Source organism: Rutidosis leptorrhynchoides, chromosome 3 (assembly GCF_046630445.1).
Source record: "Rutidosis leptorrhynchoides isolate AG116_Rl617_1_P2 chromosome 3, CSIRO_AGI_Rlap_v1, whole genome shotgun sequence".
NCBI lineage: Eukaryota > Viridiplantae > Streptophyta > Magnoliopsida > Asterales > Asteraceae > Rutidosis > Rutidosis leptorrhynchoides.
Genome location: NC_092335.1, coordinates 416345484 through 416360272, shown reverse-complemented (window position 1 = coordinate 416360272; position 14789 = coordinate 416345484). Strand labels below are relative to the sequence as shown.

Below are 14789 nucleotides of genomic sequence, written 5' to 3'. Positions count from 1 at the left end.
TTCGTGGGAGGAAAACCACAACATGATTGGAGGATTATGACCAACAAAGTACCTAGAACCCTTACATTTAAAAACAAACGTAATCAAGACACTAAAAGTTACCCAATAGAGCAAAGATAAGCTATCACCACAAATGTCGTTCCAGAAAATTAATAATGTATTATGATAAATAGCTCAAACTAATGGCACGAACACCAACAATGCATTGTTTGGGCAGTGTAAATTAGAAACAATTAACTCTTCCAAGTGTAACTTATACTCATCAAACACAAACATGGCTAGCCGTGATAAAACAGCAAAAGCCTACAAAAATTTTAGTATTTATTCCGGTTGAGATAAAACCTTAAGTATACCAGAGTTCAACATACATCCAACATAATGAAGTCGTGTGGCCTTTATTTAGATGTCGAGAAGCAACCTCCTTGGATCCTCAACCACGTCTTTAATTCGACGCAAGAAAAACACAGCCTCTCTTCCGTCAATTAGCCTATGATCATATGTAAGGGCAATGTACATCATGGGTCTTGGGACTATGTTTCCTCCAACCACCATTGGCCGGCTCACAATTGAATGCATACCCAAAATTGCAGACTGCATTGCAATAATAAATATATATAATAAACATATATTAATATATGCACTGATTATTACATGACTAGTTGTTTGTCATTTTCCTTTACACTTTCTTATGAAAAATGAGAAAACGCAAAAGGTAAAAATTATTTTGATAATAATCTGATTTTTTGCTTAACATGATTTAATGATAAAATTTATTTGGTAATAAATGGATACCTGAGGAGGATTAATGATAGGAGTGCTTAAAAGGCTTCCATAAACGCCACCATTAGAGATTGTAAACGAGCCTCCAGCCATCTCATCGATGGATATGGTTCCATTAACTGCTTTCTTAGCAAGACTATTAATCTCTTTCTCTATCTCGGCAAAGTTCATTTTCTCAGCATTTCGGATTACTGGCACAACAAGTCCCTAAGTAAAAAGGAAAATAACAAAAGAAATTTCAATGTTATACCACAACTTTGTTATAATTGCAAATGAGCATGAATGAAGTGTCCTGGTAGACAGATTTTAGACAAGATGCAAATGTTTTAAGCTTACTTTTGGAGTACCAACAGCTATGCTGATATCAATATAATCTCTGTATATGATGTCATCTCCATCAATAACTGCATTAATGATTGGCTGGTTTTGTAGTCCACTAACAGCAGCCTTAACAAATCCAGACATCAGTCCCAACTTGACCCCGTGTTTCTCTAAGAAAGCATCCTTGTACTCAGAACGAAGTTTCATTAAATTGGTCCTGCAATTAACAACCATATGATAATAAGAAAAATGGTTTTTATTCACTCACAAATGACAGCCCGCTTAGATTTTACAATGTGGACGCAAAATGGATCTTACTCCTAAAACAGCATGTAATTGTTACAATCAGCTATACTACTATTTACAAAATGAACAAGTCACCATGGCTGGATAACGGATCAAAATGGTTATTTTTTGTACAAGCCGAAATGGATTGGGTCATTAAGAGTGACCCACTACATATTATATCATTTTTGTAAAAATTAAGTGCTCTGGGTAAAGCAATAGGAGGATGTATGGTATAATAGTATAAACGAGGAACTTTCATGTTTCAACCCATAAGACCACTCTCGTTTTGGCCAATTACAAACATAACCTGATTCAACCAAATTTATACGTAAACAAAACAAAACTTTACCTCAAAGCCATACCATTAGCAGGTTATAAATAGTTTATTCATTTGCTAACAAGAATGGATTACAAAGCCCTAAAGACACCTGGAAAACATGTAGTTGATAGGAATGTACAACTGTAACTTACATGTCAACTTCATTAAAGGTCGTCAGCAAAGCAAATGTGTTCTGAGAATCTTTTAGACGTGTAGCAACTCGTTTTCTTAAACGGGTCATAGGAACCTGCAATAGAGCAAGACATTAAACATATCTATAAGCATAACATTAACCAAAAGTGCATATATTATATATGGAATACAAAATTAAAAAAAAATATCTGAACAGTTATGATCATAGCATCAGTAAAAGATATTATATATGACACTCACCCGTCGTTCTCTATCTTTAGGAGGAAGTTGGGGTTCTGATGGAGAGGTTCTAGAAGGTTGTGGTGGTGGAGAAGCTGGCTTAGGCTTCTCAATGACAGGGGCAGTTTCGTCTTTTCGCTTCTCCTTTTCAGCAACAGGAGGTGGCTGAGAAACAGCCTCTTCAGGTGCCTTCTTGGGTGGGGCAGCTGCACCTTCTGCAGACTTTAAGATGATAGCAACTTTTGTACCTGGTTCAACTGTATCACCCTCCTTTGCTATGAACTAAAATGTAAAAAGTCAATTTCAGCTTCCCCAAAATTTTAACATCAATTATTTCACCGGGAAGCAAAATTGATAATACTTTACCTCTCGAATTATACCAGCTTCAGGACTAGCAACATCGATAGTCACCTGTGACATAAGCAACTATTAGTGTTGAAAACAACACATGTGGTCACAAGTTCAAAAACTTCTAGCTTAAGTATAGGAATACCTTGTCTGTTTCAACTTGTGCAATTGGTTCATCAATTTCCACCCTGTCACCAGGTTCTGCTCCAAGTAAAGTGATAGAAACAGAAACTGTAAATAATTATAAAAATATAATAATAATAATAAAATATCTGTGAAACAAAGAGAGGAACATACTCTTCAGGAAAGCTGCCAGTGTACCGTCAGTTATAGATTCGCCCATGAAAGGTACAACAGCATCAACCAGATCACCTTAAAAAACACAATATTATGTTGTAAGTACTGTGATAATAATAACATAGTCGTAACTCGTAAAGCTAAGCATACACGACATCTCTTACTGAATTAAAATTCTAAAATCCAACCATGACATGACAGGTGAAAGACTTTCAATCATCATATATGAACATGCATTGGTATTATCATTTTAAAGATATATGAACACTGCAATACAAATAAATGAACCGACAGTAAACTAAATATATGAATACGGTACCACTTTCAGATGAGAACTTTCTGCTTTGCATTTGTATGGTGATAGATGGCTGAAGACTGGTCACAATTTCTCTATTAACAAAAGAGGTATAGTTAGAACACGTGCACTAGAATGCATCAACAGCCATTAACCAATCTAACAAATGAACAAGTGATGAACGCATAATCCAGTCAATAAGGCTCAGTGTATCATGCTTCTAAATTTTCATCAACAGTATATTGATATTAATATTCTTAACAAGAAAAGAAAATAGAATTGTGCACCAACCTTAATGGCCTTGAATTCACTACACCACCTGTGACATGATATATACTACGAACATTCCCAAAAATTCCAGGATGGATTAATACCTATACACGAGTTAAAAAGTTAGACCTAGGAAATTGGCATTGTCACCTTTGCTTAAGAACAACATTACTTTGGTACAAGCGCTTGAAAAATAAAACAACCGGTAGTACCTCGCCTTCTGATGAAAAACAAGTTGTGGATGTAGATGGTACAGGGCGAGCTGTTCGCCATGATTTCCCTATGATCTGTCAAAAAATACAGTAAATTAACATCAAGCACCGATCCATTTATTCAACTTCAATATTACTGTATAGTCCATACTTGGATAAATATTCTATTCACTTATTAATTTTATAATCCATCTAATATTCAAACAACTATACCTAGGACTGCTTAAATTTTTCATATTCTACAATAATGTACAAACTTAAATTTTATTTTATTTCCTTTTGCTTTCAATTATCAGCTCCAAACTCTTTTTTAATACTAGATTTGTCATATAGCATCATTAATAAACAGCATTTTCTTATTTGAAAATTCAATTCACACAGTATAACTTGCTAATAATAATTTATACATACATACATACACATCTAAACGCAACAAAATACGATTGATAACGGAATTTAAACTTACCGAAGCAGAAGAGCTTCCGGTAACGACTTTTCGCCGGAAAACACCTAACATCGCAGCTAGCTTCAACTCTATATATAATATTATACAACTATAAGGATCGTAAATAATAAAAACGTATAACGAAAGAGTCAAAACATGATGTGTAGACAAAATTTGAAGAATATAATAATATTATAATGAACTGATTCATACATGGAGCGCGGTAACCTAATATAAAGGGTGTGTGAAGATTAAAGCAGATGTTAATGTTAATGGTTAGACTGAATTACCGTACTGAAAAACGGTGTGGATCTTGTATGAGAGAATTGATTGAATACGCAAGCAGATGCGAGAATTAATCGGAAGGAAGGGGCCGCCGAGAATGAAGGACTGTTTCTTGAAGGTGGTAAGTTGAATAAATTGAAATGTTTTATATTTGACTATTGACTATTATTCTGAACTAGTCATCGAACCCTCGCTTCGCGCCGGGGGTTCGGTTTTCAATGTATTTTATTGCGTTTAGTAAAATTATTTTGTGGCTAACGATGATGTCGTTGAAACGCAACTCGAGTCGAACTAAAAGGTATAACCCGTGAGAGATTTAAATGTTATTTTAAATTAACAATATATGTGCATCTCCGCGTTTCGTTATGAAATTGTCGACTTTTAAAAATTTAACGCAAAATCAACGTGTATGAAAAGTACCCCAAATATTTAGCGTTTTTTAAAAAGCGTCCGTTTTGCATATAGCTAGTGACATTGCGTTCCTAAAATTATTTCGAGTTTACGATGGTGTCGGAAAAATTTAACTCGTTGCGAGCGAGAAGATATGACCCGTTGAATATTTGCGTGGGGTTTATATAAGATTTTTTATGAAAATAGTTATTTGACACTTTACCCCCTGTTTGGGGGGTCGATTTGAATTTTTAAAATGTGGGGGCGTTGTTGGTAAAATGAAATTTAGTTAAAGTTTAAAAAAAATAAAAAAAATGTGAAAAGTCAAAAATGCCCCTAGTTACTAATCATAATTTTTGTCTGTTAGTTAATATGTAAATATAGACACGATGGCCTTCTAAGATTAGATTATTATTTTACTCCGTATTATTTTATTTTTTATATTTTAATTTGTTAAAATTATTGCACCGTATAAGAGTGCACCCATCGATAATGTCATCACCACCGCCCTCCTCTCCGCCCTGCAAGGCGCCGATGGCACCAATCTGCCATCCGGCCACCTTGCTTCCGCCCTGGTCTCCTCGCCCTGCCTTCTTTCTTCCTTAAGTACATAGCAGCGCGTAAGCTCTTGTTTTTATTACTTGTACAATTAGCTTTGATGCTTGTAACTTCTTTAATTTATTAATATAGTGGTTCCTAATTTATTTGATAAAATATCATGGTTGGTAGTGTTTTTAGTTCTGGGTCAATACTTGTGAGAAAGTGTTGAACACTGATGTGACGGTTAATCATAGTGAGGAAGCTTGTTATTGTTGAGAGCCCTCTAATTCAACCAACACCCATATCACTCAAACTACACCCCGAAAACCCCAAACCTGACATAAATGCCACAACCGGAAGGAGAGAGGACAATAGGTACTCGACCAGAAAAAAATAAGACGCCACGTCGAACAACCACGATGTCACAACAACCTTGAAACCACAGTCACAAAAATCCATCAGACTCGAACATAATCCAAGGAGGAAGTCAGGAAAGGTATAAACAAGTGTCGTTTGAGGAATCATGGTGAAGCTTTCGACGGTTCTTCCACGAGTAGATATTCATGCTTTTTCGAGTCAGTCATGAAGGATTTCATATGGGACCGAGTCGAAGCAAAACTTATAAACTCCAAACAGGTGTCCAATCCCAAAAAAGGAGAAGGCCCGTAAAGTTAATGATGCCTAGTTAACTAATTTCTTTAATGGCGACATATAAGTGGCGTGTAGTTAGCCGTGTGGCTTCTTTTGGCATCGGATTGTTATGTGCATTGTTGGTGTATATGTATTTTGTATGTTTTGTCAATTGTTGTTGTAGCCTTGTTTAGTTTTGTGTTTGTAGTTGTAAGTTTTGTTGCCCTTATGGTTTAGGTAGTTGTTTAGTTGGTTGTTGACCTTTTGGTTTGTTAGGTTGTTTGTTAGTGTTTCGTCTTTGTTTGTTCTTGTATGTCCCTGTTTGTTTTTAGAGTCTTGGTTTATAAAAAGTTAATATGTTTTTTTCAAGAAAAAAAAAAAAAAAAAAAAAAAAAAAAAAAAACAACGTAATTACTTCATTCTATTCTAGTATAATCTACATCACTCCATGAACAAATCAATCTTCATCTTTTTTTCTTCAAGCTATTTCATTGTTTATGTTATCCACGGAGAGCTAGTATTTTTACATACACAAACTAACCGAATTATCACGTGATCTAACCACCTTGATATATGCTAATACTAAAAAATATCACAAGTTATAGATCAATGAAGTCAAACAGAATCAAACAGATAACATTGTACTCTTAAGTCTTTACTCAACGAACCAATTAACAACTTCTTAAAACTATCTTCGGAACAACTATTGTGAGGTATAATCTGCAGTTTACAACATAACACCAAAACATCAAAAGGATCCAACCTGCAAAGAATCTCACTGTCACGATCGTAGTCCTGCACCCAACCAAATTCAAGGCACCTTTATTCAACATTACAATAAACAAACCCGTTTGAATCACAATCGTATTGACAATAAGAAGCAGATTTATCAAGACCTACAAACCTTTTCTGTGACAACAACAATGGGTTTCATACCAAACTTGCTCTTAAGATCTTCAAGTCTTGCTTTGATCATCTCAATGTCCTACATTTAAAATTGACTAAACTTATAACCTAACAATAACCCAACATAAATCTGTGATATAACAATAATTATTTACCTTGTTTTGAAACTGATGATGGTCGCTGTAGTCTACTCGATCAATAAACAAAGGTCCCATCTGCAATTTTTAATAACATAATTTAACAAGTTCAACACTTTGGGAGCATTTCATCCTGTTTCGACTTGTTTCATTATTAGCTACGGTTTTATAATTAAATGTTTGAAATAAGATTATACTACTACGTAACTTAAATGTATCATCCAAAACTAAATGAGTCCAATAACCATATGGTACCTTCTGAATCCTCTGCACGAATGAATTAGGAGAACCTATTGCAGAAACACATAAAACAGTCTTATCGACTAATAATCCTAAAGGTAATCGACATGAGATATTAGGCGCCTTTAAAAAATGTGAAGGAATCATAGCAGATAGATATATGGGAAGTAACGGATTCACTTCAAGAATGGTTGATTTTATAACAGAAAGACTCTGATCCGAAACCTGCAATTTTACAAAAAAAATAAATTATTATTTAATGATGCTAACATCACAAAAACTTAAAACATTCTTGTTTTTAAGAGTTCATTAAGTAATAAAATTTTGTTATACCATGTCTGCATGATGGATTACAGCAGCATCAACACGTGAAAGTGAAGTCAATGGTTCCCTTAAAGGTCCAAATGGTAGTAATTGATGGTTTCCCCATGGAGACAATGCATTCACCATTACAAGTTCAAAATCACGCAACATACTAATATGCTGTTAGAAAAAAAAAATCATGAAACACACATTAATTTTAAAAAAAACGCCAATCTATACCAAATATATGAAGCTGGAGAGCATAATTGATCCAAAGAAAGACTCCAAAACAAAATATAGGTGTGCCCAAAATTGTAACCCGGGTCCACCTCAGATGGTGACCTAAATTATCTTTGACTCGAGTCCAATATTCATCTTCATACTAGTAGCAACAAAAAATCTTACATCCTTTTCACAAAAATCTATAAATTTCTCAAATAATTATATCCAAAACTATCTTCTAAAGACAATTTTATCAAAGTTAACTATCTGATTCGAATTGTTTAACGCTACATAATAATTTTCAAAGCGTACATCCAAATATAACCAAAAACAGAATTTTAATATCACCTGCATTCCATCATCAAGAATTGCAACACCAATTTTGTCAGAAACAACTCCGCTTTCAGGTATTGGTTTCTCAAAACATGAAGCTTCAGTAGGACAAATCAAACCATATCTGTGAATAAATGAAGCAGCAGTAGTCGCTCGATTTGCACCTACACCAACCTTCACAGACGTCCCATCGAAATGCCTTTCAAGCATTCTAGCTTCATCAGCACCACCATAACCCTTAACACAAATTCAAATCCAAATTTACAAACTTTTTACACCCTCATTCTGGCAAATCCAAAAAGTACTTAAAAAAATAGCTGCAGTTTGACTTTTTAAGTCAAACAGAAAAAGTGAAAAACTTAATTTATAAATTTGCAAGCTGATACAAAGATCTAACAAGCCAATAACAAACTGCCACATACTTCACAGTACAACTATGCAAATACAAAACACTCGTGCTACAAATATTCATATATAAGCACATCAATTTTACATTTACAAATTAGCAAATTTGACCATAAAAATCAACAGTGATAAGAATAAAAATAAAAAAATAGTTTATACCCTGGTGAGAATAAGGGGTGAAACCCTAACATGATTAAGGAACAAGTTAGCAATAAATTCAACCATCGGAGTCTTCCCATTACCACCCCACGTCAAATTTCCGACGCTAATCACCGGCACCGGTAACCTGAAACACAGCTATGAAAATGTATCAAAACCCTAGATAATAATTATCAAATTTGACACAGAAAAATTATAAAATTGATAACTTACTTATGTTTGGGGAGGATATTGAAGTGGTAGAGAGTACGACGAACGAACAATGAGATATTGTAAAATTTGGAAGAGATAAAAAGGATAGGGATTAAAGAGAGGTAAAGGGGAGAAAGTGTGTGAGATTTTGATATTGGTGTGTATGCTATTTTATTTACAATTCTTCTCAATTTCTCCATTTGATTATGTGCTTTTGTTATGTTTTTGATTTTGTAGTGTGTTTGAGAAGACTAAAGTAATAAAACCCTCATATAAAGTAATAAAATCCTATACAATTGTTCTCAATCTCTCAAAGCTTATAGGTTATCAAAAACCGTTACACCAGAAGTCTTTAGGCCTAAATAAAACATGACAGCTTCTTTTGAAAGGGTACTAATATATCCAACAAAGATTTTGATAAATTCATATATTGTATAGATATAGATTGACGTATTGTACTGTAGAAACAAGTAATACATATTGTATCCATATATTGGCAATAAAACATGTTAGAGTGATTAGAAAAACGGTATAAAAAAAAAAAAAAAACACTCACTTGATAATCGGGTTATGCCAAGTGCATTTGATTATAAATGTTCGTCCTCGCAAAATTGAATGAATAACTTGAACAAAACATACCTCAACCGTTAACCATTTTTTAACATGGATCCATTTTGAGTATAAATGTCCAACTTTTTGCTTTTTGAGATTTGTGACATCTTTAAAAACCAGATTGTTTAATATCTATAAAAAAAATATCTTTATATGGCGTCTTATTTTGGATATATATTATCAGTGTTGTAAAAGACGGCCGAAACGGGCGCTGCAACGGACGCCGCAACGGATTTGCCTTAGTATCGTTGCAACGGGCCTTGAAACGGCAAAAAAGACGGTCAACGCTTAAAAAAGGTCAACAACGCTAAAAAAGGGGAAAAAACGGTCAAAGACGGAAAAAAACGGAAAAAAAGGGTCAAAAACGGAAAAACGGTCAACTTTATATTTATGTATATAAATATATATATTTTTATATATTTATTTATAAGTCAACGTTAGTCAACATCCGTTTCGACCCCGTTTTTTCCGTTGCGACATTTTGAGGTCGCTAACGTTTCGGCCCCGTCCCACGTCTTTTCCAACCTTGTATATTATTAACTTGTTGAAACCATTCCTTGTGAGTTTGAAATTCCTTCCATCTCGTGCCCCATTTGTACTACACGAGTGGATTATAACCACGGGCGGAACTATAAATTTTTTACAGCGGGGGCAAAAAAAAAAAAACTAAAAAAGTAGCAATTTTTTTGAACAAAATATGGAGGTTTTGGGGGAAAAATTGAACTTTTTAGGCAAATTATGAAGGTTTTTGGATAAAATTTGAAGGTATTTGAGCAAAATTTGGAGGATTTTCGGGCAAAAGTTGGAGAATTTTGAGCAAAATATGTAAGTTTTGGGACAAGAAAAAACACCGGGGGCAAAATAGAAAAACCCAAAATTTTTACACTGAAAAAAAAAATCCACTAGGGGCAGGCGCCCCCCGCCCCCATGTAGTTTCGCCCCTGATTATAACGATCAAATCTTTTTTGGTGGTGATACATCTTGATTTGCTTGACGGGCCATTCGCATATCTACATGCCTGTTTATGTTTACGTCTGACTAGTCTTCTTGGCATGAACGCTCAAGTGGTAATGCAGATTCGGAAACCAGATTGTATCTCATTTACTCCGGTGCTTTTTGGTTCATTTTTTAGGTAACGAGGAACCCCCTATGAACGAGCACATTGACTCCCCCATAGCAGGTAAACCTTGTACATCGAAAACCCAAACGTCACCCCGATATTAGATAAAGCACCTTCCACTGTAACTTCCTAGTTAAGCTCAAGTGAACATTGCCAATGATTGAACCCGAAACTTACAACTTCAATAGGAGTTCTGGAGAGGCATGCAATAACATTGTGTTTCATTCCTCTCATTCGATAAAAAAAAACGTGATTTGTGTGATTTTGTTGGTTTATTTTTTTCCTTAATATAAAGATCGAAGTAACAATGTTATTTCTTGGAACACTTATCAATGATGGAAAAATAAATCACAACGGGCAATCTACAAAGTGGAAATAAACATCCGTTTGACAAATATTTCCCAACTCGTATGAAACCTTGAGGATGCCAACAAGTATAATGTTACAACCCAAATCAAACCACGTTCGAACCCGCTTAAAGTATCACAAAAAAATTTTTTGTTTGTTCAGCTACTGGCGCGGCGCGCCAGAACCCCGCGCGGCGCGCCAAACTGGTCTGTCCAAAAAGTCTTGAAACGCGAAAAAGATTGGCCACTTCCCGACGTATTTAGACAAAACGCTTTTCACAACATATTCATATATGAAAAACTAACACGTTCCATTCATAAAATAAGTTTTACGAGACCGGGCCCACATCGGCCGTTTTACGACTTTCGTACGAAAATACAAGTTTTCAACCACATGATTCGTAATACAAAATAAAGGCCGAGCATGGAGATTGGGGATACGCTACCCAATCCTAATCGAATCCAAAAGCATGCCTTTAAAGCAACTACGCAAGTCCACTAGTCCCCGCGCTTACCCGAGCCACCGCAACCATGCAAATCTATTAAAAAAGTCAACAACGAGAGGGTAAGCTAAAGCTTAGTGAGTGAGAATATACTACATACATATATATGCATAAAATGGACACGCCACACGAATAACCAAATACCGCATACCGGAGCATGCAAGCATAAAGGCAAGCTAAGCTAAGCATACCGTATAATCACTAAGCAAAAAGCTAGTAACAACAACCATAAAGTAAGTCACCAACGACGATGTGAACAACGCCAATAAGCTACACCCGGAGGGTTAGCTACATCACAACAATACATTAATATATATATAACAGAGCGTAAAACCGCTCAAACTTAACCAATCGCACAAAGGAATGGTACTCGAATTTCCCATCGGTGTTCGTAACAACCGTTAGTGTACAACACATATATCACTAACCCTTGGACAACACATATCCGTTCATGAAACCGTTAGCGTACAACGCATATATCACTAACTTGGACAACACATATCCATTCATAAAACCGTTAGCGTACAACACATATATCACTAACTTGGACAACACATATCCATTCATAAAACCGTCAGCGTACAACACATATATCACTAACTTGGACATCACATATCCATTCATAAAGCCGTCAGCGTACGACACATATATCACTAACTTGGACAACACATATCCATTCATAAAGCCGTCAGCGTACAACACATATATCACTAACTTGGACAACACATATCCATTCATAAAATTAAACACATCACAATTCAATATCAACCCTTCGCCATTGGGGTTATCCAATTCACAACCACGTGTGATAATGTACACACAAAACGTGCACCTCGCCAAAGGTGGTCAACCAAAACGCACATCCGTGCTAATTGGGCCTATACACAAGTCCATCAAATCCACCTATATGTGAAGTGAGTTCTATAACCGAGAACCACTTCACCTGACCCGCACCCATCCTACACATACATATGCACATAGGATATTAACACTCACCTTGTCGCCTTGATGAATGCTTCCAAGTAATCCGCGACTCGTCAATGGAAAGTACGTATTCCATTATCACGAAACAAGCAACACAATTAGGGTTGACTTACAAACCAACTCAATTCGACACTTAGTGCCATTTTGACCCAAATGCACTTTCAAGCACAAACCGTGCCCAAACTAACCAATAATCACTAACACAAGTGAGAATGGTCCTAATATGCCAATTAAACCCAATCATAGGTGTTAAACACCTATCTTGCCCAAAATGACACTTAAACCCTAATTTGACCCATAAGAAGTCAATATCACGCCATTAGCAAGTTTTGACACCAAAACACATTTAACTCAGTTTTATACTTCAACTTAATCCATTTTAAGTTTATAAACCTCATCGAATCGACATTCGGGTCATAATCATCAACAAACCCTAATTTTGACTCTAGTCAAAATTAGTCAACCACAAGAACCCTAAAGGTCTCCAATACATCAATAATCACTAATACTAGTGATTATACACCATTCTCAAGTCTTAAACATCGTTAAATCATTAACCAACCCAAAACCCGCCTTTTAACACTTATAAACCCGAATCTTGGTGTTAATCTTCAATTAACAACTAAATGAGTTCCATCTATGAATCATACAATCAAAAGCCCCAAAATTGAATGATGAACACGAAAATGAAATTCAGAGTTAGAGCTTACCACTAGTATCACCGTGTAGCTAAGAACGAGGAGAAAAAACTTGTCTACTACGCCAAAGATCAAAACCCGCTTCTTCCTTTCCAAAAATCCCTTTGAATCAAATGGGTGTTTGAGTTCTTGAGAGAATTATGAAAAGAAAAGGAAAAAGAAATGAATAAATGAAATGGGTGGATGAGGTTAAGTCCCCAAATCTGGCTCAAATGCAAAAAGACCAAAATGCCCTTTTAAAAACTCTAAAATAGCCAAAGGGGTCTGCCAGCGACATATGGCGCGGCGTGCCATAACCCCGCGCGGCGCGCGACTGGGCAGAATCAGAATCCAGGTCTTACAACTCTCCCCACTTAAAATCGATCACGTCCTCGTGATCTTCACCACTTAACCAATCCGGACCCACTCAACGGTCCTCAATCATATCCCAATCCGAACTTTCCTAGACAATTCTTCCCAATGAATCGCCTTTAGCAACTATGTAACGACCCGTCAAAATCGCTATTGACGCGGCACGTTAATCATTGATTTCACAGTGAGGTTTTGACCTCTATATGACACGTTTTGATAAAATATTGCATTCATTAAAAAAAGTGACTTTCTAAACATAGAAAGTTATAAACATGTGGGCGAGTGTTTAGATATAAGCAAAACCCCAAAATACATAAGTCTTTAATTTACAGGTTGACATCACAGTCCAATTATTTATTACACAACGCAGTTTTATTTAGAATGCAATAAACTTTATACAAAGCATGAGAGACTCCATGCCGGCAACAAGCACATTACAGTGGAAGCAGTTTAAGGACCTGAGAATAAAACATGCTAAAAAGGTCAACACGAATGTTGGTGAGTTATAGGTTTAATTGCTCGAGTCATAAATATATATAAAGATAGACCACAAGATTTCATCAAAAGTTTATCAATAGATTCTACGTAACAGAGCAACCTGGTAACTAAACTTAACGCTATAGTGATAATTATGAAATATCCCGTTCTTATTGATTAAAAACGTTCCATATTAATTGATTTCGTTGCGATGTTTTGACCTCTATATGAGACGTTTTTCAAAGACTGCATTCATTTTAAAACAAACCATAACCTTTATTTCATCAATAAAGGTTTAAAAAGCTTTACGTAGATTATCAAATAATGATAATCTAAAATATCCTGTTTACACACGACCATTACATAATGGTTTACAATACAAATATGTTACAACAAAATAAGTTTCTTGAATGCAGTTTTTACACAATATCATCCAAGCATGGACTCCAAATCTCGTCCTTATTTAAGTATGCGACAGCGGAAGCTCTTAATAATCACCTGAGAATAAACATGCTTAAAACGTCAACAAAAATGTTGGTGAGTTATAGGTTTAACCTATATATATCAAATCATAATAATAGACCACAAGATTTCATATTTCAATACACATCCCATACATAGAGATAAAAATCATTCATATGGTAAACACCTGGTAACCGACATTAACAAGATGCATATATAAGAATATATCCCCATCATTCCGGGACACCCTTCGGATATGATATAAATTTCGAAGTACTAAAGCATCCGGTACTTTGGATGGGGCTTGTTGGGCCCGATAGATCTATCTTTAGGATTCGCGTCAATTAGGGTGTCTGTTCCCTAATTCTTAGATTACCAGACTTAATAAAAAGGGGCATATTCGATTTCGATAATTCAACCATAGAATGTAGTTTCACGTACTTGTGTCTATTTTGTAAATCATTTATAAAACCTGCATGTATTCTCATCCCAAAAATATTAGATTTTAAAAGTGGGACTATAACTCACTTTCACAGATGTTTACTT

The 14789-nt window shown here is 35.3% G+C and overlaps 2 protein-coding genes across 2 annotated transcripts; both read right to left on the bottom strand.

Moving 5' to 3' along the window:
- Window positions 1–351: 351 nt before the first annotated feature.
- LOC139897788 (dihydrolipoyllysine-residue succinyltransferase component of 2-oxoglutarate dehydrogenase complex 1, mitochondrial-like) lies at window positions 352–2795 on the bottom strand. The gene is made up of 8 exons (XM_071880482.1): window positions 2726–2795; window positions 2574–2629; window positions 2447–2491; window positions 2102–2362; window positions 1861–1955; window positions 1117–1318; window positions 793–987; window positions 352–591 (listed from the first exon to the last, which is right to left on the bottom strand). Exons 1-8 carry the CDS (start codon window positions 2769–2771, stop codon window positions 400–402), a joined length of 1092 nt encoding a protein of 363 aa, XP_071736583.1. The 5' UTR covers window positions 2772–2795; the 3' UTR covers window positions 352–399.
- Window positions 2796–3150: 355 nt separating this feature from the next.
- Window positions 3151–8889, bottom strand: LOC139901418 (probable tetraacyldisaccharide 4'-kinase, mitochondrial). Its single transcript, XM_071884136.1, has 11 exons — window positions 8711–8889; window positions 8498–8624; window positions 8356–8367; window positions 7949–8170; window positions 7409–7558; window positions 7091–7300; window positions 6854–6913; window positions 6697–6777; window positions 6438–6587; window positions 3503–3577; window positions 3151–3240 (listed from the first exon to the last, which is right to left on the bottom strand). Exons 1-11 carry the CDS (start codon window positions 8887–8889, stop codon window positions 3151–3153), a joined length of 1356 nt encoding a protein of 451 aa, XP_071740237.1.
- Window positions 8890–14789: the final 5900 nt, after the last annotated feature.

Excerpts from the sequence above, each read along its gene's own strand:
- LOC139897788 (XM_071880482.1), bottom strand. The coding sequence starts at position 2,771 with ATGGGCGAATCTATAACTGACGGTACACTGGCAGCTTTCCTGAAGA. Across the intron at positions 2,630-2,725 it reads ACTGGCAGCTTTCCTGAAGA|AACCTGGTGACAGGGTGGAA; the intron begins GTATGTTCCTCT and ends TACTTGGAGCAG. Across the intron at positions 1,319-1,860 it reads ACCTTTAATGAAGTTGACAT|GACCAATTTAATGAAACTTC; the intron begins GTAAGTTACAGT and ends TGTTAATTGCAG.
- LOC139901418 (XM_071884136.1), bottom strand. The coding sequence starts at position 8,889 with ATGGAGAAATTGAGAAGAATTGTAAATAAAATAGCATACACACCAATA. Across the intron at positions 7,301-7,408 it reads TAATCCATCATGCAGACATG|GTTTCGGATCAGAGTCTTTC; the intron begins GTATAACAAAAT and ends GTAAAATTGCAG. Across the intron at positions 6,778-6,853 it reads ATCATCAGTTTCAAAACAAG|GACATTGAGATGATCAAAGC; the intron begins GTAAATAATTAT and ends TTTTAAATGTAG.